General features: G+C 36.4%; 1 protein-coding gene across 1 annotated transcript in view; it reads right to left on the bottom strand.

Moving 5' to 3' along the window:
- Nucleotides 1-1,897: 1,897 nt before the first annotated feature.
- The window catches only part of LOC142344595 (uncharacterized), a 69,333-nt gene continuing 44,797 nt past the window's right edge, over nt 1,898-26,433 (bottom strand). Inside the window, exon 15 of the mRNA XM_075396386.1 lies at nt 1,898-3,042. Within this exon, the coding sequence (XP_075252501.1) occupies nt 2,539-3,042 (504 nt within the window). The 3' untranslated portion in view covers nt 1,898-2,538. The remainder of the gene's footprint in view (nt 3,043-26,433) is intronic.

The raw sequence follows: 26,433 nt of genomic DNA, 5'->3' as shown, positions 1-26,433 counted from the left end.
TTTACAAGGCTGTAAGGTCAAAATAATAAAAACAAATAAGCTGTCGAAAAAACCATTGCCTACTTTCACTTCTGGCTTTTTAAACCGTAACAGAGCGTTATCAAAATCATTGACTCAATTTGTCATCTCAATGACGTAAAATGTTTATAAAAAAGGCGATCTTAGGCTCCCCAAGATAATGCAAATCTTTTCGATAGCTAAAACCACAATTAGACAAATAAGAGTCTCACTAATGGGTTGCACGGTTATTAATAACACAAAAGTCTCGCTACTATGAACATAATAGAGCGGAAATACCTTATATTGGTCAAAAATACGCTAAAAGGGAAAATACGGTACAATGTTGACAAAAAATTCAATGAAATTCCGATAGTTCTTGCAAATTCAATATTCTACTCTCGATGCGCTCTTTTTTAGTATCGATCGGCCAAAAATGACTGAGTAAAAAGAAGAACCAGTTGAGCATATAGCCGCAACTGAAAACTGATTCACAATTATACTCCAAAAGGTCACCTCAAACAGTTCCAAACAGTTTCTTTAATTGTCAGTCTGTAGACAACAATTTAAAACAATGAAACAAGTATTCGCGCAATTTTTCATTATAGTTTAGTAAGCTGTCACCGATTGATTTCAGGTGCTAAAAATTCTGAATGCGAGTGCAATTAAGGTAAAAAAATTCAAAAATGTCAAGCAAAAAGTCAAAACAAGAAATTCTTCATCAAATTTTGGTAGAAAGCAAACTATATTTGAACATCAGTAAAATATGCAGTAAAGTTACCTCTATTAAATAATTACAAGTTCATTGGATGATTTGCCAAAAAACAAATAATGACAAGGCGAGTGACCCAATGTGTACAGACAGCACTATGAAAATTTTCTTAATGCTCGAAATTTAATTTCCAGTTAAACAATCAAGAAACATAACCGACTAACGTCGGGCGAATTGCTCGCAAACAACTCGCGAGGAGCTGGCTTTGTGAGTAGCTAGCAGCGCGGCTTAAGGATGCTAGCTGGAGCTTAAATGAGGGGGTGGGGCGAGGTAGGCACAAGAGAGATGTTAATGGGGGTTAAAGGGAGGATTAAAGTCGGAGGGGCCGAAAATCTAAGAACAACCTTTACTTCGTGAATTTATGTCTTCTAGAGTTTCGGTGAATCACATACCTGGAGACTAGTGAGCCGTAAGTCTCTAAGAGTACTTAATGCGCTCCGGTCTTAATCTATTCATACCATTTTTCAGGACGAAAAGTCAAATGGTCGGACAAAAAACGATCAACTCTTTTCCGTTTGTGTCCCCCTTAGTGGGTGCATATTATTTGCACCCCCACCCAAACGCACGTGCCAAGTTTTTTACTTAATGGTTTACCATGTAATGACACGTGCTCTGTAACTGGGGGGAGCATAACGTACTGGAGGCACAAACGGAAAAGATCCAAATGATCAGACAAAACGTGGAAAAAATCCAAAAAAAGCATAAAAGTCTAGCATTACTAAAAAATTTTGCTTGAGGGCAATTAATCACAAAAATTGACAAGAGAGACGCCAAATTAGCGTTTATAAGCATTTTAAAAGACAAGAATTCTTTTGAAGTTTTTGTTGTTTTTGATAGATTTGTTCTCATCTCTCACAGATTGAAAGTCATGATCTGCCGACAACTTCAAATTGTGCTTCATTTAATACAGTGCCAATAACTCGCATGCGCAATTGAGCTCAGCCGCTCGAAATGAATGGAAAAGGTTTTAAATCACGGAAATATCCGGAAGTCAAACGTGAAAAAGAAGAAAAATCGAAAGCGAAAATTGCGTAAGAATAGGTGACAAATATGATTTCTTCGAGAGAGCAATTAACCACAGCACTATTTTCTGCTCGTCATTCAAAGTGCTCACGATATCAGTCAAAATACAAAAGACTAAATTGAATTTGTGAAAATGGTGGATAAATAAAATATCAATAATAAATACAAATTGATCAATTGTCCATACAGTTTACAGTGGTCATTCTAGCTTTCATTTAATTTGGGATATAACTTAAGAGTCATAGCGATCGAGGTCGGTTTGTCAACGATATAGGGTTATTATTACCACGTCTATTTCAACCAGCAGCAATATCAGTATACAGCAGATTAACAAATTTGTTACAACGAGAGAAAAGTAATGTGAGGTCAATAAACATGATTATATCTATCACGGTGCGCTCTTTAATGGTATCGAAATCAAAAGTCGAAGGTGAGAAGTACAATATAGTCCTATAGCGTATACAATACGTAATTAATCATATTGCCTAAATAAGTTAACATTTTTTGACACATCTATGGCACCAAATAATAGTCGTTACGTCCATGCTTTAGAATCACTCAGTAGAAAGTCACAAAGTTAATAGCTAGCTACTTTGATTTGCAAATTTACTGTAGTAGAGTATAAATAGTAGCTTCGATGTACAGCACAGTTACATGTTCATTATCTATTCTGATTTAAAAGTGATGTCCATCAAAAATTTTCGAATCGCATGCAGATTGGAAATAAATAATCGAATTCAAAATATTCATGTTCCGAATTGATCGTCAAAACCACTCGAATTTGTCACCTGAAAAGTGTGATTTGTGCCGAAACTCTCGGTACCTCCTCCGAATGCATCACCGAAACCGTCATCACTCGTTCCGCTCGGAAGCGGCTCCTTGTTTGTCTCTGCTGAGAAAGAACCCGCTCCAAAGGGGTCATTGGCAATTGAGGAGTTAGTTGATATTTCAGCAGTTCCATTAAATCCGAAAGCCGAGGCCCCGAAAGGATCCGAGGACACTGATTCTGGAATGTAATTGGAGGGTTCCAAAGTCGATGTGAATTCGTTATCAGTTGTAACAGGTGCCGAGATTTCGGATATGAAGTCTTTTGTTTCTGCAGTAGGCGTATCAAGTGCATTCGGAGGTAATGGGGAATTTCCGTCAAGTTCAGAGCTTTCGATTCCAAATTCGCTGAGCATGGTTTGAGAACTAGGATTTAATTCGGCTTTTGCGTTATTCAGTGAGGAAAATGGGTCATCGGCAGATGGCTAAAGAAAACGAAGATCATAAATAAATTCTTTCTTTACTTTTGTTCCATTATAACATACCATAGGATGGTATACGGAGTTTCAGGGTGACAGAGAATACTTTAGCATAAGCTTCAATAATGTCAAAAATCTAACTTACCCGAAAATAGACTTTTAAGCAACAATTTCAACTTGAAGTTAAAAACTTGGAGAACTTAGATTCAAGCAAATTTCTGTGGGTTTCTCCAACGCAGGAAATTCAGTTGCAAACTTTATAAACATAACCGACGAGCAACCGTCGGGCGAATTGCTCTCAAACGACCGGCTAGCGGTTGGCTTCGGTAGTAGCCCGCTGGGTCTTAGGGATGCTAGCATTAGGGGGTGACCGGTGTGTATGGGGGGATCAGGCGATGAGGGCAGGGTGGCGACTTGTGGTGGTAGGGGTGGGTGACTGAGGGAGGTTTACTCTTTAAGATTAAGAACAGCCCTTCACATCATACAATTGTCTGCTCAAAACAGTTTTGGTTAACCACATTCTTAGAGTATAGTAAGGCTTAGGGCTTTAAGAGAACTAATGCGCTCCGAGAACTACCTGTTATCCCATTTTTGAGGACTAAAAGTCAAATGGTTCAGACGAAAAATCGGTCAAGCAAAAAATGGCATAAAGAAGACCGCAGGGGTAATATAATTGCTACAAACCTTGAGAGTAAGCAGAGTATGATCTACAACTTTTTCGAATTAAAAGCAGGTAACATGTACTCGGCGTTATTGGTTTTGATAAATTCTCCTGCTCTTTTAGAAGAAAATACAATTGGAGAGCTTACGGTACAAAAACACAGCTCGCTAGAAAACTGCGATGGCAATAGATATAAAGACTTGTGGTATCAAAAAACATGAAAAAGAAGCCGACGAAGAAGAAAGATTTGTTTTTTTTTATTAATTGCTGAGGTGTCAATTTTATTTAGACAAAATTGTATAACTCAAGTGTTGTTTTCATTAGCTGCCGTCAAATAATCTCCATCTAGAGTGACATACGCTGGGTTGACCCTATCTCCTTCACTTGAAGTACAAAAAATGAAAGCCATAAAAATTGAAAGCCATAAAAATTGAAAGCCATAAAAATTGAAAGCCATAAAAATTGAAAGCCATAAAAATTGAAGCCAAAAATTGAAAGTTCAAGGAATAAAAGAATTAACAGCAGTCAGATTAGAAGTCAGAGTGCTGTTATATTATGGTGGTAACAAAAATCTTGATGAAGAAATAAAAAAGAGCGAGAAGGCCAAATAAGCTCCCTACAGCTATCGCAGATAAAAAACAGAATATAGCATTTAAAAGTTTGGCCAACAATTAAACATAGCCGGCAGAATGGAAAATAACCACCCTTGACGCGCTAGACGCATATCGAGATTGAAACCGAAAATGAAAGAAAAGATTGGAATTGACAAAATTTTTCAAATATTGCTCAAAGTTTCAAAAAATTTTCTAATTCAGTGTGCAGTTACAGTTAGATTCGAAACCTCTACCTACTTCAGCTTCTAAAGTGAAGGGTAATAAGCTGAATACTAAATAAGCTATCAATCGCTCTAATGAATTCTGATAACCTAATGCACTATGACTTAATGACCGGGCTTAATCGGTTTATCCCGTTTCTTTTGATTTTGCTCTTTTGACACTGACCGTATTCACTATATTGCGTAATTCATTGGTTGAAAGAATTTAGAACCCATTCAGTTGAAACAGTGAGCGAGGTCAGAATTCAAACGTGAAAATTGTGACTTATGTAAAAATCAGTCAGAAGAATTAATCTCGCACGACTAGTGAGAGCTCGAATCCATTGGAGCCTGCTTCTTTTTTTTGGGGGGGGGGGTAACTAAATTTACTAAGCAAGCTTCAAATTCATCATTTGAGGTTATTTTATACCACTATAACCACTAATAAAATTTAAAGTGAAAACTGAAAAAAAACTTCTCAATTTCGGCGCACTTCTCATTTGACTTTTAGTATAGTTAACTGCCGCGAGTTGAGTTCAGCCGCTGACATTTGTGAATAGAGGGAATAGATCACGCAAAACGCAACAGTCAATTGCGTAAAAGTCATCCGAAAATACAAAACTATCAAGCAAATATTTTGCATAAGACCAACACGTTGACAATATCGTTCGAGATCAATTAAAAAATTAGCTATTGATTAATTCAACCTATAGAGCCACCCTTGATAGAAATTCATTTAAGTGAAAAAATTGGGCGCCCCATTAAACTCCTTTAAAATTTGGAAACATGAACCGACTAACTGCTGTCGAACGAAGGCGGGGCATTATAATTCAGGTGCAGAAGCCGAGTTAATTTTTTATTCGTGCAAACCATTCTGACCTAGCAATTGTTCGAGCCCCCGACCTCCGTCGTAATACACTGAAGCATTAACCTCTAGGCTATCAGGGCCTGTTCTATCTTTTCTTTTGTTTTAGCAACGGATTTAATTTCTGAATAAGAGCACTTAAGTTCAAGAAGCCACTCGAGAATTAAAATTAAAAAAACATTCTTAAACAAAATTGGCAAGCAAAAATGTTGCATAAAAAAGACACGTTAACAATAATTTTGTGCAAGCAAAAATGACATCAAAAATGGTTCCTAACTTTTGTTCCATTCATCAACTGTAGGGATTTTCTGCCAGCCACTGCACATGCAAACATCTAAAGGCCCAACACAATTATGTGATATGATTCAACCTGACAGAACGGAACACGAAATAACAAATCACTTATCCAATAGCGTGTAATATCGCATTGGCAGCTTAAAGCTTATACAATTCTGCAAAGTTTCGGATCCTTGAAAATAACGACAGAAAAATAGCAAAACAAGCGGCAAAAAACAGCCCAATTTTTCTTCTCCATCATTGAATTCTCGTCTCGTTAGATGAACACCACTGAACAAACAGAAACCTAACTGAAGCAAGTGCAATTTATGATAACAAAAAAACGAAACACTTACATATCCAAAACTTTCTAAATAAAAAGTTAATGATAACATACATGGCTCTAAAGTGAGCTTTATTCTGGAAGCTGCAAACTGAACAAAAATTGGAACTCCCAGAATTGTATAAGGAAAACATTTTTTTAAACCTTTGCTTTATGTATACCAAGCAGCTATGTCTACTACGAAATTAAAGCCATTGACTACAATAGCAAGTAGACTCCCAAATATGGCTGAAGTTAACATTTTAGGTTCAAAAATTTTGGATGCATGAGCTAAGTCACAACACATGATCAAAATCTATTCACGCAAATGACATAGAACTCTCGCTCAATTGAAAAAATTAACCTTTCCAGCTGTTCTGCAAACAAATTTAAAGCGAAAACAGGCCAAAACTAGTCGGTAAGATCTAAAATTTTTTCAAAAACTCAATTTTCTATCTAAAAACTAAGCGCTAAAATTCAATTTTTTTAAAATCCATTTTACTCACGATACCCCTTTAAAAATTAGAGTAACTTGAAATGACCTTAAAGGTCACTAGAGATCCCAGTGTGAAATTCAGCAAACAATTCACAACTGACGAGCGTGCCAGATGATGTTACTCACATAAACGCAGCTGAATCCCGGTATGAACACAAACATACCCGGCAGTTTGCTGGAAAATAGCCACCACTGATTCCCATGACCCAGGTTTACAAAAGAACGTCCACAGTGCGTAGTATTTCTATTGGATTTCGTATTTAGTCATACTCCTGTTTCTTAAAGGATAAAGGATTACGATGAAAAGTGCTTTCATCGAAATGAACGGAGATTAAAACATAGCCGGCAGATTGCCGTAAAATAGCCGCGACAGACGCTCGTGGCCTTCCATGAATTGAAACACCTAAAGAAATAAGATAGACAGATCGACCACCAGTCCTTCAATAGACCACTAGACTTTTCGGGTTAGCTTCGGACTGTCAAATTTTGACACATACGTTCTAAAAGGAAAACGCCCTTGAAGAGCTATTTCAAAATTGATATTCGAAATCAAAAACTCAAGACTAATAATCACAAATTAGGGCATATAATAGTGGCACTACTTAGATGCACACTATTAACTAGTAAATCTTCATAAAAAATTAAAGTTCCATAAGTGATTTCAAAGTCATTTTTTTGAGTGAGGTAAGTCACGCAATTGACCTAAAAGCAGAAATGACGTCACGTACACAAATTTTAACTGCAAAGCAATAGAAGTCACTGAAGTCAATTCCAAGAAGTCAGGTCGTAAGAATCATCGATGGAGACGACGAATTAAAAAAACATAGCAGGACAAGTCCTGACGTACAATTCAAAGAATTTTCATTCACAAAACAGAAAAACGACCCAGAAGGACTATGAGTGAATTGGGAAAACCTTTTAAAAAAAATCAGATAAAAAATAAGAAAAAAAAACAGAAAATAAATGTCAAAATTCCGCATGTGAACAAAAAAAACCACCAGCGAGAAATAAAAATTTAATTCAAACAAAAAACTAGGCCTAGAATGAGCTGTGACTGGATTGGGAAAACCATTTAGAAAAAAACCCGATCCAAAAACTCGAAAAAAACAGTAAAAATCAGAGTAAAATTGCCGCATGTGAACAAAAAACCACTACCGATAAACCAAATTTTTGTTCAATTAGAGCGAAAAAAATTCACGCCGCAAAACCACTCGCTTTTTCGCTCCATTTCCTATTTCGGCGTGACCAAAATCACTACTCCAATTTGACTTAAAAAATCATGAAAATGTGTGAACGGATCTTAAAAAAAAGACAGCGCCCCAATACAATTCAAATTCTTTGAAAAGTAAAAATAGGAGCGCTATGATAGCCGGCTGAGAAGATGAGGACGGCTATTAACACAACAGACGCCGCATTAGTTGAAATTCAAGGCGAAACAAATTAAGTGTCGAAGTTCAGCAAATATGCCTGTTCGATTCTGCAGAAGGATTTACTTAAAATTAAAAAAACGAAGTTCAGCTGCAAGTCTAGACTAGCAACCACTGAGCACTTATAATAAGTTTATAGTGAAATTGATAGCTTTTTTAAAGGCCATCAACAAAGTTGAAAGACATTAGCAAGAAAACTTTAAAACAGCTGGAGAAAGCAATATTCGAGAAAAATTTTATAAAATCTCAAGAAAATCAACAAAAACTGTTTGTATATAAAATATTACAAAAACGGTATAGTTCAGAAGACAGGTACCTCATTCAAAACGGACAAATTTTGTGGTTCTTTGAACAATTTTGCCACTGTGAGAACAACTGTTCAATCGAGTACTCTATGAATACAGAAAAAATCAAAATCAAGCCTAAATATGCTCCACTATTTTTGCCAACTTGGCCTACAAAATAATGACCAACATGTAAAATATCCATGGACACAGTGCTAACTAATTCAACCGTCGTTTTCACGGGTTTGATGAGGCGCAATTTGATTCTCAACCACAGCATAATACAGAACGCGATTTCAACCACAGCATTCTCAACCACACATTGAACAGAACGCTATTTCAGCCTAATTGGACAAAAATGGGTGACACACTTTTGTATCATAAGTTTTTTTCGGAAATAACTTCCGTTATATTTTCAAAAAATGGAAATTTAGATGGAGAAAGCATTCAAATGATACTTCATGATATTGAAAAGAAGTAAATATGGTTTAGAAAAGCGAGAATTGGTTACAATGCTGTGCTTTTTTAAGAATTGGAGTTCTTAAAAATATTTTGTTTATTCCAGAACTCAGAGAGCATTATTTTGTGAAGCTTCTCAAAAAAATAGATAATTGACCAGAAAATACCCGCGATAGCTTCGTAGATCTGCAGTCTCAAAAAGAGAGTAAAAAGGACAAAAAATCTATCCTTTTCATTAAAAGCTGGGATGTTATATTTGGATGAAGCATCTGCATAACTTATTGCTGCTCTACTAGCTAATCTTAAATAACCTTCAATTAGAGTGACACACACTCACTTGACACTATCTCGCAATTAAAGTAAAAAAAGTCAATTTTAGAGTGAGGAAGTCATCTTTGAGAGAGTCAAGTCGCGTGTGACCAAAAATTCAATCACGCGAATGAGCAAAAACTCGCTCCACTAATATTTAAACATACCCGGCAGATTGCCGGAAAATAGCCGCCGTTGATTCCAATAAGCATGACTGGGATTGAAATAACAGAAGATATTGAAAAAAAAAGATTTTCGTACAAAAACATTTTTTTAAGTCCGATTTATTTTGATGGCATTTCGTAGTTGAACATACTTCTGTTTCTTAGAGAGAGGCTACAGGGGCTACTATCAATAACAATCAGCATTAGAGAGAGGTAACTAATACTTATAGGACCGACGTTCAAATAGCGGGCATCTAAAATTGGGCTTTATGGGTTTATCCCGTTTCCATTTGACTTCAATTTTTATACTGACTGTTCATTTTGAATTGCTTTGCTGAGCAACTGATGTTCAAAATCACTTTTAGCAGAATGAGAGAAGAGAGAAACTAGCCTGGAGAAGTCAAAAAGATTTCACGCAAAATGTTGAAAAGGCGGCAAAATGAGGTAAAGCGAAACATTTTTTTATTCGACGAAGTAAAAAAACATAGCAGGACAAGTCCTGAAATACAATTCAAAGAATTGAATGAAAAACTCAGATCACTTGAACAATGCCAGCCAGAACACAAAAATCACCAAAGAATTGAGAAACTAAAAGAGTCAAAACTAAACAAAAACAAACTCATTGCTAAAACTCTTGAAGCTTTTAAACCTAAGGCAAAACTTTTTCCCTTTAAAAACACCTATTACAAAAAAAATGTTCAAAACCAATTTTTGTTTCTGAAATCGGTCCAGTATTATATCTGCAATACCTGAAAAATATTTATTGGCCCTTGGAGATCGATTAACTTGAAAATGACCAAAAAATTTAAGAAAAAAAAGAAATCAGTTGCAAGTTATAAGAAAAGGTTGCTGAAAATTTTGATATAAATATCTTCAGAATCATTTCTGTGTCTCTAGAGGCTATCCAGTAACCCAATTCCAAGCATTAAAAAATCATTGGCTCATAGATCGATAGGCAATAAATTTTAGAAAAAATTTCAAATTTCAAAATAGAAATTCCTTCTACTAAAATGTTGAAAGCCATTCAATTGCCCCCTAGCAACTATTTAATAAAATATTGTCGAACCCTGGATGCGTTTACCTGGCAACTGAGGCAAGAAAAAATAAATAAAATACAAATAGTTTAAAAAAAAACTTGAAAAAAATTGCAAATTCTATCAAACAATTTCTAAAAGTCGAAAGGTTAAATTGTTGAAAACAAGTCCATTGAAACTAAAACCTGTGCACTAACTTTTCATCAAAACGTGGAATAGGTTTTCTTACACTTGAGAATGGACGAATATCAAAATCTGACAAAAACTTTAGGAAACATTAAAAAAATTGCAGATCTTATAAAAATGCTAAAATTCGAAACATTAAAAATTTAAAAAGCGTTCCATTGTTACTAGAAACTATGCAGTTCCCTATTAACAAACCTCAACGGAGATTGCCTACTCCTGAAACTGGAAACACTGAGAAAATGATGAAAATTTTCAAAAACCTGAAAAAAATGCAAATTTGTTCAAAAAAATTGCTAAAATTTGTGATATTCAAAAGATGAAACCTATTCCATGGCAACTAAAAATTTTTCAGTAACTTATTATCCAACCCCTAATATGGGTTTCTTGCCCCTGGGACTCAAACAACTTGAAGGATGACAATAAATATGTCAAAAAACATGAAAAATTTGCAACTTTTGTCAAAAAATGCTAAAATTCATGATGTCAAAAAGTTGAAAACCGTTCCATTACCACTAGAAACTGTGCAGTAACCTATCATCCAACCCTTTATCAAACCCTAGAGGTTTCGTGACACCTAGGGCTAAAAAACTCAAAAAATGACAAAAATTTCAAAAAACCTGAAAAAAATTGCAAAAATTAGTATCATTTTGTGTGTTTGTGTTTGTAGTACCACGACATATAGCTCATAAAATGGTCATAACAAGCAATTTTGTCTCGCAAAAGGCCTTCATCAGCTTTTAAAAACTTCAACCTTAGACTAATCAAACAAAAATCTCAAAAAAATCACAAAAAACACGAAAAAAATTGCACCATTTTGAGCCGAAAAACTCCTAAAAATGACCTTTTAACCTTTAATTAAGGCCATCCCAGCAGCTGCACCACTATAAGCACTTGAAGGACTACTAAAGCCCACTTTGGGCCTCTAATGTAACTTAATGCCCGCTGGGCTTTACCTGTTTATCCCGTTTCGAAAGATCAAAGTCATTGGAAAACGTGTGAACACATCTTAAAAAAAAAAACACAGCGCACCAATACAATTCAAATTCTTTGAATTGTAAAAAACCACGATGTCCCCAATAATAGCCACTATCACTTCGCGGCTATTAAACAGGTCTAGAAGATTTCAGGCAAAATAACGAAAAACCGGCGAGCGTAAGTAAAGCCAAACAAATTATTGATTGACGAAGTGAAAAAATGAAGCGCAATTATAGCCAGCTGAGATAACGGCGGCTATTAAAAAATCGCTTTTTTGAGCTTTTGTAAAAGTTCTAAAATTTATTTAAGCGCAATTTGCAGCTAATAAAATGCTTTAAAATGCAACACGTAAACAAAAACTTAGGCTAATTTGTGAAAATTATTTTAAACCTCAAGAATAAGGCATCAACAGCCACTAATCTTTTCTCTGCTTTCCAATTTTGTTAAGAACACTGACGTAAACACAATTCTGCATGCGGCGTTGACTTATACAAGCTGTTTCAGAGACACTCGACCGATTATAAAGCAAAGATTACAAAAAACCTTTTTAAATTATAAAAGACAGCTCCCACTTTTTTTGAATTGTAAATAAACCACGAGTGCCTTAATATATTAACGCTCAGCTTGTAGCTTCGCAGCTATCAAAATAACTCTTCGAAAGATTGGTATTAAATTACATTCTATTTCAGTGTCCAATCGAGTTTAATGACCGGAATCAATTGAAGTAATACTCGCGTATTAAGAGAACACCAAAATAGCTACGCATCATTGAAAACTAAGTAAACTTAGGAAATGTACAAATGGAGAAGAGCATTTTGTTCAACATATGTCAGCAAGCATAGTAATATGTCAGCAAGACAGGGGGGGGGTAAAAAGACGTACCTATGTATAAAGATTACGTATAGCCCATTTTCCCTCAAATCCCAAAGACGTACCTCACAGCATGATACCCAAGCTGTTCAAGCGAGGGGGATTAGCAAGATAATCCCTTGATAATAAATTAATAAGGTCATTTACCCTTTCCCAAATTGCACTTTACTAATGTCAATTTCTAAAGATGTACCTCACAGCATGACACACAAGCTGTTCACACGAAAGGGGATTAGCTAGGTAATGTGTTAACATTAAATTAGGTAGGATGACTCATCTACAGTTACGTACGTTATACGTGATTATCAAAAATGCACCTCACAGCATGATACCCAAGCTGTTCACACGAAGTGGATTAGCAAGACAGTGCCTTAACATCGAATCAGTAAGGTCATTGACCCCCTACCATATTAAACTTTTATAATGTAAATTTTCAAAAGTGTACCTCACAGCATGATACCCAAGCTGTTCACACGAAGGGGATTAGCAAGACAGTGCCTTAACATCGAATCAGTAAGGTCATTGACCCCCTTCCATATTAAACTTTTATAATGTAAATTTTCAAAAATGCACCTCACAGCATGATACCCAAGCTGTTCACACGAAGGGGATTAGCAAGACAGTGCCTTAACATCGAATCAGTAAGGTCATTGACCCCCTACCATATTAAACTTTTATAATGTAAATTTTCAAAAATGCACCTCACAGCATGATACCCAAGCTGTTCACACGAAGGGGATTAGCAAGACAGTGCCTTAACATCGAATCAGTAAGGTCATTGACCCCCTACCATATTAAACTTTTATAATGTAAATTTTCAAAAGTGTACCTCACAGCATGATACCCAAGCTGTTCACACGAGGGGATTAGCAAGATAGTGCTTTAACAACAAATCGGTAAGGTCATTGACCCCCTACCATTTTACACTTTGATAACGTAAATTTCCAAAAACGTACCTCACAGCATGATACCCACGCTGTTCACAGGAAGGGGATTAGCAGGATAATGTTTTAATAATAAATTAGTTAGGATGACTCATTTACAGTTACGTACGTTATACGTGATTCTCAAAAATGTACCGCACAGCATGATACCCACACTGTTCACACGAAAGGGATTAGCAAGATAATCCCTCAATAACAAATTAGTTTGGCTTTCTCATATATTAACCACTACTCCTATTCATTATTTCAAACAACTTTTAAAAATCAGTTGGTCAAAAATTCTAGTTTAATTTATCATTCCTTCAGATAGTCTTTGTTTCTTTCTCCTTGTTGCCAGTTTCAAGTTGAATACCCGCAGTGTTGAAGCGGGTAAGCAAACAATTTCAACTAATAGAAATTTTCCTTTGTTCCTGTATTTAAACTGGATAATTTTAGTCAGTCAAATTATCCCCAAATAGTAGATATTGCAACACATCACTTCACCTCCAAATCCAAAAACAAACTGGTAAGTTTGCTTTTATTAAGTCACTACTCCTATTCCCAAGCCACTACTCCTATTCATTATTTCAATTAACTTCTAAAAATCAGTTGATCAAAATTCTCGTTTAATTCCTTTTTTCAGATAGTCTTTGTTTCTTTCTCCTTGTTACCAGTTTCAAGTTGAACACTTGCAGTGTTGAAGAGGGTAAGCAAACAAATTTAACTAATAGAAATCTTCTTTTGTTACTGTATTTTAACTCGACCATTTTAGCCAGCCACAACTTACCCCAATAGTAGATATTGCAACACTTCACTTCGCTTCGAAATCCAAAAACAAACTGGTAAGTTTGCTTTTATTAAAACTTGTTTTTGGGAGGTAAGAATAAATACCCAATTATTGGTTAAAAAGGTACCATGAAAAATTAAAATTCTCACGTGATTAGACAATAAGTCACCATATTATGGTCACAACTAATCATAACATTGACATAGCACGTCATAATTCTGCCGTCACAATTACGTCATTATGTTGTCATAATGACGTCATATATATTAAAGGACATTTCATTTCCGTTTTATTTTCATTTTTCTGATTTACAGAATTGAGTGCAGTTGAGAACAATAATCATTACAACTTCTGAAAAATATTTTATTCCATCGCAACTTCCATTTTAACATTTTTTTCACTCCTCCTTTCTCACTCCTAATCTTTCAGTCCTAATCCTTTCTCCTTTCTCACTCCTAATCTCTCTCAGTTTATTTTCTTTTCAGAGATGCCTCGAATGTCGGACCAAAAAGAACTTTGCAGTACTTGTGATAAGCTGATTTTGAAATCCAATATGAGCAGACATCAGAAGCTTCACGCAAAAAGATGTTTACAGTGCTCCCAGTCATTTCCAGACGACGAGAAACTGCAGCGTCACATTGCTTCTAAACATGCTCCATCTCTCACTCAAAAGAAGAAGTTTTCATGCCGCAGCTGCAATTTAACGTTCTCCACATATTATCAACTTCTTCAACACAAAAGAAACAGTCACCAACGTTCAATTCCTAGCACCTACGACGAAGTTGACTTATCTATCTATGGAGAGTCTCCCGCTCTTCATAATGAACTTGAAACGGTTCAACACTTTCTGCGAGACTCGGTTCTTGAATTGTCCAGAAAGAAAGTTCACAACTTCAAAATAATGGAGATCAACCATGAAACAGTGATCGAAAAATTGGACTGTGTTTACAACGAGTTACCCAGTTCAGCTAAAATCAATATTTCATTTGGCTTCGTTCTGCAGAGTGTGCAAAATCCCCAAGAATTTCGCTACTACTACGCAGCAGATAACAACCCTGTATTCTGTGGTTCTTTCTGATGACTCAGATCTCAATTTTATCAAATCAATGCTTAGACAAGATGAAATTTTACCAAATCTAATTAATCAACGTCCAGACACAAAATGGAAGTTTTATTGCGTTACAAATGTCACTTTCTTGTATTTCTCCTCAGTGGTGTTCCGCTAGGAAGCATTGAACAACTTATTTCATCAGCCTTAGTCAAGAATCCAATAGTTAAATGTTTTGTATCTGATGGTGAGAAAAAGCCCTACCAGGACAACTTGTGTATGTTCCGTGCCCTGGCCTATGAATTACATGGTAGCAATGAGCTACAACAAAATACATTGGAATTGATGCAGATGTTTCTCTCAGCCACAAGGAGAGATGGCGAAACCTTTCCAGGAATACATGAGGACGATATTCCTGTTCTTGAGGCTCTAGTTGACAGAAATATTCAAGTTTACTCCATATTTTTTGACGAACAATCGGAAATGCTGAACTTACTCGTCGCTCCTCGGTGAAACGTTCAAAGACAACTTCATTACTGAGATATGAAAACCATATCTGTTGGACAGCAGACATCAACAAGTTCCTCAAAAAATTCCGGTGCTACGTATGCGATCACTTTTTTGATAGATCAAATAATTTGGAAGTCCACATGAGGAATTGCTCAGAGAGAACAAAACACCACTATCCCTCAGGTGCCTATCAGCTATCAGAAACTATTTTCGAGCGCTTGGAAGATGTAAATATTAATGTTCCGCAGGAGCTGAGATTGTTTTCTAATCTTATCGTATTCGATTTCGAGTCAATAACAGTCCCCGACAATACACTCAGAAACACAGAATTGACTTCGTGGATAGGAAAACATGTCCCCATTAGTGTGTCAATATCCTCGAATCTGCTCTCCGAGACAATTTTGATTTGCAACGAAGATCCAAATCAACTAATCCGTGATTTTGTATCCAGCTTGACTAATATAGCAGAAAAAAGCACACTTCTAATGAAGGAAAAACTCCATAATTTCGTGTTGGAATTGGAAGAAAAATATTGGACTGTTCGACAATTGGTTCCAGTGAAAGACAAGCAGAAACCCACTGCAGCGGAAGACTAAATTGACAACGAGGCGGAACCTGACGGCGAGGAAGCCGAAGACCTTGAAATTCAGAGACTGAGATGTGAGCTCAAGTGTTATCAAAATTGAGACAAGATTTTGAGAACTATTACAGCACCATTCCTGTGTTTGGGTTCAACAGTTCGAGGTACGATTTGAACTTAACCAAAGAGTATCTTCTGAATCACCTCTTAATAGAAAAAAAACGTTGTTCCCAAGTGATTCGATTGGGGAATAAATATATTGGCATGAATTTTCTCGGTCTACAGTTTCTGGACATTTTAAACTTCTTGGGAGGAGCGACAACTCTGGATAACTTACTAAAAGCCTATGGAGCGAGTGAAGAAAAAGGTTTCTTCCCTTATGAATGGTTCCACAGTATTGAGAAGTTGAATGTATCCCAACTGCCACCAATCAACAGCTTTTGGAGCACGTTGAAGAACCACAACGTTCTTTCGGTCGATTACGATAAGTTTGTGCAACTAAAAAACGGTGGAATGGAAAAGGATGAAATTTTGAAGAAGTTGAGATTCAAGAAAGTTCCACAAAATGCCGAAGAAAATTACTTGGAGCTCCAAAACATATGGGAAAGAGAACGCATGCAGACGTTTTGCGACTTCCTCATGTACAATAACAAAGACGTCGAACCTACACTTGAGGCTATGAAGAAAATGATCAGTTTTTACCACTCAAAACAAGTAGACATGTTGAAGTTGGGCTACACTCTTTCTAATTTAGCCAATAGGTTCCTTCATTCGTCAACAGTTGCAGCTTTCTTTCCGTTTTGTGAGAAAGATAAAGACTATGATGATTACATTCGGAAATGGTTAACTGGGGGACCCTCAATTTTTTTACAAGGTATGCAAAAGTTGGTGAAACAAAAATTCGAGAGTCAGAAAACGTTTGCAAGTCCATCGTCGGAATAGATGCCAGTCAACTTTACCCTTTTTCCATGACAAAAGAGATGCTAACAGGACCATATACTAAGTGGGAGTACAGTGAAGAGACTGCAAAATTCCACCCAAACAGGAACTGGAGAAGCTACTTTGAACAGCAGGTCATGGACTACTTCCAACAGCTTCACCCTAATTGTAAAATACAAACCCAGTTCACACAAAAGAAACAAAAGAAGCTCGGTCCTTATTTAGTTGATGGGTTTTGTAGTCATTGCAACACGGTTTTTGAAGCGATGGGTTGCTTCTTTCATTTTTGTCAGTGTCAAGAGGAAAAACCGCTTCTCTTCGATGACATTGAAAGCAGATTGATGCGGAGAGAACGTGACAATGATAGAAGAGAGTACCTGAAGGAATTGGGGTTGAATGTTGAAGCGATCTGGGAGTGTCAATGGAAGAAGTGGAAGAGCGAAAACACAAATGGGGTTAAAGACTTTCTCAAGTCAATTATCCACTCCAACCATCGATGAACAAACACTCGCTCATTGACAAAATTAAACGTGGAGAACTGTTTGGTGTCGTCGATTGTAGTCTTGAAGATCCAGAGGAAATGTATCCTTACTTTGAAGACTTTCCTCCAATTTTCAAGAATTGTGAAGTTGGACGAAATGATATTGGGGACCATATGAAAGAGTTTGCAGAACGCAACAAATTACTACCCAGACCCAGAAAAATGCTCATTTACAGTTTCAAGCTTGAACGAGGACCCGTTATCACACCACTTTTGTTATTTTATCTAGAAAAAGGTGTGATCCTAAAAGACGTCTTTTGGTTTCTCTAATACACTCCCGGCGCTGCTTAGACTTTTGTTCAAAATGTTGTTGATGCTCGGCGAGAAGGAGACCAGAATAAGGAGTCAACAGTCGTTGCGGAGACAATGAAGCTGATTGGAAACAGTTCGTATGGATATCAGATCATGGACCGTAGTCGACATACGAACACCAAGTACGTGAAAGGATCACAGGTGGACAAATTTATTAACAATAGATTTTTCAAGACTATGAATGATCTACCAGAGCAGATATATGAGGTAGAAATGAGCAAGACACGCATCGAGCATAAGGAACCAATAATTGTAGGCTTCTTCATCCTCCAGTACGCCAAACTCACCATGTTACAACTTAAATACAACTTCTCCCCTTTCTGTGATGAAAACAAGTACGAAGAAAAATTGACAATATCATTCGACCAGAAATGCGATCAGTGTGGTGTACTGGATGAGACAGAGCGACTGCACTGATAACTTCGCAGCGAACTCCAGTACCAATTTCTTCCCACGAGAATGTTGCAGAAAACATGCTGCCTTTGACAAGAGAACTCCTGGACTTTTAAAGGAAGAATTTAGATGCTCTGAAATGATTGCTCTTTGTTCAAAGACGTACTGCTGTTACGATGAGGAAACAGACACAGTTAGGCTATCAAGTAAAGGACTCAACAAGAACAACATTGAGGAGCCCCTAAACAAGTACAGAAAAGTTCTGTTCAATGAGGAGCGAGTTTATTCAACAAATCGTGGCTTCAGAGTTGTTGACAACAAGAAAATTTGTACCTATGAACTAAAGAAGGTGTGACTGTCATATTTTTATCCCAAGCGTAAAGTCTGTGAAGATGGTATTCACACTACACCTTTAAATTTATAACTCGTTTTCCTTAGTCTTATATTTAAACCGCCTCTTTACTTATGTTTTTAATTGACAGTTTTCCTACCAAAATCTCTTTTCAACAAAAGACCTTCTTTTGAAATAACTGAATTCGATACAAATACACATACAAATAATTAAGTAAAAAATTTACAAATTGTTTAAAAAAAGTTTTGAAAACCATTTGCAACATTTTACGGATTACTGTTTAAAACATTTTTTTTCACTCCTCCTTTCTCACTCCTAATCTTTCAGTCCTAATCCTTTCTCCTTTCTCACTCCTAATCTCTCTCAGTTTATTTTCTTTTCAGAGATGCCACGAAAGTCGGACCAAAAAGAACTTTGCAGTACTTGTGATAAGCTGATTTTGAAATCCAATATGAGCAGACATCAGAAGCTTCACGCAAAAAGATGTTTACAGTGCTCCCAGTCATTTCCAGACGACGAGAAACTGCAGCGTCACATTGCTTCTAAACATGCTCCATTTCTCACTCAAAAGAAGAAGTTTTAATGCGGCAGCTGCAATTTAACGTTCTCCACATATTATCAACTTCTTCAACAAAGAAACAGTCACCAACGTTCAATTCCTAGCACCTACGAGGAAGTTGACTTATCTCTCTATGGAGAGTCTCCCGCTCTTCATAATGAACTTGAAACGGTTCAACACTTTCTGCGAGACTCGGTTCTTGAATTGTCCAGAAAGAAAGTTCACAACTTCAAAATAATGGAGATCAACCATGAAACAGTGATCGAAAAATTGGACTGTGTTTACAACGAGTTACCCAGTTCAGCTAAAATCAATATTTCATTTGGCTTCGTTCTGCAGAGTGTGCAAAATCCCCAAGAATTTCGCTACTACTACGCAGCAGATAACAACCCTGTATTCTGTGGTTCTTTCTGATGACTCAGATCTCAATTTTATCAAATCAATGCTTAGACAAGATGAAATTTTACCAAATCTAATTAATCAACGTCCAGACACAAAATGGAAGTTTTATTGCGTTACAAATGTCACTTTCTTGTATTTCTCCTCAGTGGTGTTCCGCTAGGAAGCATTGAACAACTTATTTCATCAGCCTTAGTCAAGAATCCAATAGTTAAATGTTTTGTATCTGATGGTGAGAAAAAGCCCTACCAGGACAACTTGTGTATGTTCCGTGCCCTGGCCTATGAAGTAGATGGATCTGTGTTGACTATAAAAAACGTGTTTGTAGGTAAATTTTTTGGTCGAAGATCTGCAGGAAATGAACCGAGGTATTTGAACTTGTGTGGGAACCTAATGACAACATGTAAAGAGTTGTTGATTATCCATTTTTGGTTACTGATCCTTCCTTATCAATTGCAATTGAACTTATACGTTCACCACTTACAAATATTTCTACAGTATTGGTCAAATTGTTAGCAAAGTAAAGCTCTAAACGAATTCCTGCTCCAACTACATCAGGAAAATGCATTCGACATTGGCCTCCTGTGTTGAAGTAAGATCGAAAAATAAATGAAAATGGTTTTCAAAATCTTTGTATTGAATGTTAGGACCGTCATCATCAAACTTGAGTGCTTTCATCGTTTCAGCATAAGCTCTCACGTGATTTTCTGTTTTCAAGTTAACTATAGTTTGATTCCCACGCACAATTTTAACTTGTCGAAGACCAAATTTACAAAAATGGAACGGATTCGTGTTGTATTTTCCACTGAACTCATTATTCAGATTCATAGTCAAATCAATCATTCGTATTGGTTTGTTTGAAAATATATTTTCTTGTATAAACTGGTTCTGTCCAGCGGGAATAATAAACGTTTTTGGAAGTTCTTCATTATAGTAAAATATGGCAGGTTCTCGAAGCAGTCTGCTTTTAAAACTTCTCATCCAGTTATCCGAGATTGCTACCTGTCTAGTAAAAAGGCAAGCTTCCAAAATTAAAGCCTCAGAGTTCAGCCCAGCAGTATCGATCATATAGAACATTGGATATGATCGAATCAATTTCAGTCTGAGGTTGACACTCGGGAGCAGTAAAGTTTCACAAGCAATTAGACCTATTGCCAACGGACCATAAAATGTAAATTCATCTTTATCCTTTTGAAAAACAACATCTGTAAATGGTCTTTTTGTAAAATCGTTTGGCTCAATCTCGTATCGATATCCTTGACATTGGGATAAGCTTTCCTTCGTTCATTTTGTCCCTAAAAACTCAGCAGAGACAAAAGCTTGATGAGCATAAAGAGAATTGGCACCGTGAACTTGTTCATTGTTTAGATAGACTTCGCAATTAGAGAAAACAGAATGAAGAGCATTGTTTACCAATAATGTTTCTTCGGCGTTATCTAAACGTGTTCGATCTCCTTTAATAACCCTTCCTCTGATGAATAATCGAGTAGCTCGCAAGTCAGTAAAAAATATTACGATCAGTCTCAAATTGAAATTCGATTGTTGACTTGTTTAAGGAATTTGTTGGAAAAATTTGTTGTTCATTGGACCAAAGAATTGGGTCTAAAATTGGAACTTTCACGAAAAAGTCGAGCATAGAGTGAGACAGGGAATTCATTTTAGCCGACCGTTTTTTATAATGATAATTGAGGAAATGATCAAGCTTTTTTCTGGAATAATAAAGTAAGTTGAACTTGACCAATAGGGAAGAAGGGAACAAGGTGCCCCAGCAGCGTTTCTTAATTCTACATGGATACTGTGGAAGTTGGATTTAATTACTTTATGGAATCTCAAATCTTCGAAACTGCGATAACTCAACCTGAGATCTCTTTAAAAATCTCATCGTTATCTCGATGTTTGAATGGGAAGGAGCGTAAAAGAGGACATTTTACATCACCGACTGAATTGGGTTCAACTATATCCAAGTAGAGTAAAACTGCATGTGTTCCAGTAATATCAAAAGGGAGATTTGCCGTTGCCCAGGACTTGGTGTTGTATGATCCTTTCGAATCAGGCAAAACAGGTTTGTCAGCTTCAACGCCCAAGTTAGCAGCCAAACTTTTGCTGAAGGATACATTTTGAGATCCTCTATTGCAAAAAGTTAGTCTTCGACTTTTTTTGTCGATGTTGATAGAAAATTGAGGATCTAAGTTTTTGGGATGTCGTGCTTTTTTGGGTATATCGGTAAGACTCTTCGCAAATTCGTCCATAGAGTTAAAAACTGCTGGTGGAATAGCGTATACATGCTTAAATTTCTCATAGTGGAATGTCATCAATCCTCCTTCAATGTTATAATATATACCGGGATATGATACTTCGACTAAAGCTACTTCCCAAGATCCATCCAGTTCAATTTTGCCGGGAAGAAAATCAGTGAACGAAGCCATTGTATTTTGAGGGTAAACTTGAGAGGAAGCGTTGGATACCAATTCCAGATAAAACGAATTCATGTTTGACTGTACTGTGTGAGGTTTGTTTGGGAAAAAGATTAGTCAAGGTTCTTCAGAAAGTCTTTCCGAATTTTTTGCCGAACGATACTTTGTCTTGTGTTTTTCCTCTTTTTCATACCACCACCAACTTGTTTTTGTATTGTTGATTTTGCAGTCTTCTTAACTGCTTTTTAAATCGAAGTCTGTCCTGATAAAACACCACCAATTTCGGGAATGGCTGACTCGATTACATCTCGTCCAATTTTTTTCGCTGCAGGTAAAACATATTTTTTGAGAATGGGAAGAGTTGTTCTTGCGACTGTTCTAGCCAAGGCTCCAAAGCCACGCCCTCTTTGACGAGGAACTCCTTTAAAATAAGGGAGATTGTAACCGTCCATTTTCTAGCGCGACTAATTGAAAAATGATTATTTAACTTTTGACAATTCTTGCTCGTAAATGATTCCATCAATGTTTTCACCTTTCTGATCAACAACAAAGTAAGTCGGGAAGGGTGCCAAAGTGTATTTTTCGAATTAGGAAAATTTCATGTGTATAGTGAGGCTTATATCCTTTTTGAAAATTGTGCTCTACAAATTCCAACCTAACTTTATCACCTACTTGAAAGTTAGGCTTCTTGTTCTTTCGTAGTTTTATCCGCTTGTATATGACAGTCAAAAAGTCGTCATTTACAACATCTTTGGGTGCCAAACCAATACTTCGATTTATTCTAGAGTTGATGATGTCAACAAACATTTGCAGGTCTTTGATGTAAGATAATGTTTCGTTTTCCTCCAGGTAGCGGTAAACTAAGTTTTTTAGGGTTCGTATAGCTCTCTCGCCGAAAGCTACTTTTGTTTCACTATAAGTGTGATAATATTTGACTCCCACATCCTCGCAGAAATTGGCCATATCTCCAAAAAACTCTTTTCCTTGATCTAGCCATAATTTTTTTCGGGAAATTGAGTTCGTTCTTTTTCGAACACATTTTGATAAAAGCTGCTTTCACACCCTCTGCTCCTTTGCTTCGCAATGCTTCAACTCGCAAGAATCGAGAAAAAGATCGACAGTAACGAGTAAAAAGTTGATACCTCGGTTCCATTGCGATAGTTTATCCATTTGTGCAAGATCCAAACACCAAATCTCATCAATATAGCGAGCATGCGCATTTAGCCGGGGAAATTTTCTTCTGATCCCTTTGTACTTCGTATAACAGTCTTTTGATTCTAAAAATTCCGTAACTTTCTCGCGACTTATTCCACTTGATTTTGTTAGGTTGTTGATAGAACCGAAGGCTGTTGGTCCCTTCCCTTTATACAACTTCTGCAATTTGATTCTATCTGAAACTGTAATTGAACCAGTCTGAGCCATACTGTGTCCTCAAAATGTTGTTTTTAACCAGATGTGGTCTCAGATTTAGAACTTTAAGAATTAGGAAATAGTTTGGATCAACTGGAGCGTTTTTCAATTTGATTGAATGAAGGAATGTTTTTATATCAACTTCTGTGTCAACGTTGTCACCAATAATTGTATTGGAAAGTGAAATTTTCAACCGTTTGTTTTCGTAAATTTCTTTCAAAGTTTTCAATGTCTCGGGACTGTTCTTATAGTGAAATTCCAGATCTGTCTTAACTTCTTTAGGTGGACGATCGGTTTTTTCGGAACTTATTTCTTCTTTCGCTTTTTTGATAACTAGAAAAACAGTTTCTTCTTTTTTATAGATCTCGCAGGAGGGTTCCGGTAATTTCCTTCTTCTGGTCTCCCACAGTTCTTTTGGAACAAGAACAAACTTTTTGACCTCACTCATTGAAGAAAGTTGAAAATTTGTTCATACAAGGTTGATATATGTCACTTAATATTGTTATTCCAGCTTTCGAGCCCAATATAAGTCTTCTGGAATTGAGGGTTGTTGATTTTGACGTGAGCTTTCTAAGTTGTTTTTGGAAGCGAACAAACTGACTTTTTCTTACTCCTGTGAGGTTTCCTTCAATCAAGTTTACAATACACACAGAGAAATCTGATGAACTCTTTAGGACAATTTAGAAGGAAAGCTGGTTGAAATTTCTTGCTGAGATTCCGAAAGAGCTGCAGAGTATAATAGTTCTGTGCGTTCATCATTAATATCAGTAATACGAGCACGACTGTTCGGTACAAAGAATTCTGAGGGAAATGATGTTACATTTGAACAGTATCTCAACAAATCAGGTGTAGATGGTCTCAAATCAATCATAAGATGACCAAATGGTTCTTGTGTTGCATCATCATACCACTGTTTTAGTTGTCTTCCGAGACCTAGCTTTCTTCCCAAGATATCAATCTGCTGCACATCTCTCGGTGATTTGAACAAAACAATGTGAGTAGTCTGCAGCTCGGCATCACGTCCAGTTTTGTTTTTGTGGAAGAGATTATGCTTGATATATACACAATTTAGGTTTCGATGTCTACCGGCTGTCGCAATTCCGTTAAATTTTTCTGACTTGGAAAGAATGTCCAATGAATCATCGAATATAAGTAAATATTTAGTACCGTCAGCGGGTAAGTTATCGATTGTATCAAAGTCAAATCCCTGAACGAATTCTATGTCTGCAATTGATTGAATCACTGTGTCGTAAATTGACTGATAGTACTTATAAAAGTATAAAATTCGATCGAATGATGGCTGAAAAGTTTTCATTCGTAGCATATCATTGACAAAAACAGTTTTTCCAGATCCGGAAGGACCAACAAGATACATCAAAATTCGTTCGTTTGTTGAAATGATTTTGTTCATTTTGTTCTGGGATTAGGAAGTATATAACCAACGGCACTTGAAAGAATAGCAATCCAAACTGTTCGTTCGTCACAAGTTCTAGCAAAAATAAGATTAATAATTGAAAAAAGAAGCAGTACTAATACAATTAAGCACTGAAATATTGACAGAAAAGCTGTTCGAGAGCAAGTGCGACCACAGATTTTCCAAGGAGGTCTTTCTTGATTGTTATTATCAAAAATAAAGTCAGATGCGTGATTGAGATGATCTGTCATTAGAGAGCAACTGATTTTTGTTCGTCTTTAGGTAATAATGATTCACACTTTGATAAATTGGAATCGTGGAGACATTTTCAAAAAACAACAATATGCAAGACCTGTCATATGTCCCAAGAAACAAAAATTCAATATAGAATTAAAAAATGGAACCATGTAACAATATCCAGGGCCGATATTTAGATTTGTTTTCAGGTATCCTGCGGCATCATGAAATGTAGCATGTAATCGAAAAATTTTAGACCAATTGAGAAGTTTTTCTAACTTTGAGTCACCAACTCCTATTAGTCCCCCAAACGGAGCTTTTCTGTTGATTTTATCCAGATCTACACTTTTGTCCAAGCTTCGACAGACAGCCAAGAAATAATTTTTGCGTTTTGTATTTCCAACAAAAAGTTTACTGATTTCTTTCTATAACGCTGCAATTTCCTCAATGTTCATATCAAGCAACTGTACTGGAACATTAAATTTTTAAAAAGTGATTAAATACAAACATCACAACATACAATATAAAAAATTTACAATTACTTTTATGCACTTTGCGATCTTTTTTGGTTTTTGACTTTGTCCAACACTGAAATAATTTCATCACTCATTCTGTGTAGTTTCTCCGTCTCACTAATTCTGACCGAAAGAAAGCATTTCCATCTAAAACTGTCCTTTTCAGTCCCTCGTGTGAACAGCTTGATTGTGAAATAACATCGATTCGGGTCATCTTGGAAAAATATTCTGGTCACACACACTTTCCGTCGAGCAGTCTCACTCACCTCCCAGAACACATCAAATTTTGCTTTTTCCTCAACATCAGTTGGTTGGAAAACAGTTTCGTCAATCACCAGCTTCGCAGTACCTGCGGTAGGTTCGAAGAGTAGTGCTTCTTTTATCATCTCAGGTATCTTTTCAATAACAAGCTTCAATTCTCTGGCCGATAGCATCAGAAATTGATGCAGAACATATTCACTTTCCACATTTTCGCGAAATATTTCAAGTGAGTCCAGTTAGAGTTTGTGTTGATGGTTTCCTCTGGGATGCTGATTTGAAACTTCCGGTTACCGTATTCTTGAAAGGACCAACAGTTGTTTCTTCCATCGTGCTCCTCATTTGAATTTGAGTCGGTGTTGTCTTTTTTTATCGTTGATGTCTTTAAATAGAGAAAACATGCTCTCATTGTGGTAATCCATCTGTGGTGAGGGAACAACTGGTTTTCCTTTGTAATTTCGTTTGCGGATGGGAAAGGAGAATTGTTTTTTGGAGTTAGGTGAGACTGAGCTTTGATCCATCTGTGGCGTGAGAATGTGAAGTAAAAATGAGTTTTTAAAGTAGACAAGTTGGGTATACAAGAGTAACTGAATATTGAGAGTGGAAAGAAACAAATAAATTGTCTTCAAGAAAGTGCTTGATATCTTGAGTCAATGAAAATTAA

The sequence above is a fragment of the Convolutriloba macropyga genome, chromosome 8 (assembly GCF_964194025.1).
Source record: "Convolutriloba macropyga chromosome 8, txConMacr16.3, whole genome shotgun sequence".
Taxonomy (NCBI): Eukaryota; Metazoa; Xenacoelomorpha; order Acoela; family Convolutidae; genus Convolutriloba; species Convolutriloba macropyga.
Note: the sequence above shows the minus strand (reverse complement) of the source record. Positions and strands in the feature narration are given on the sequence as shown.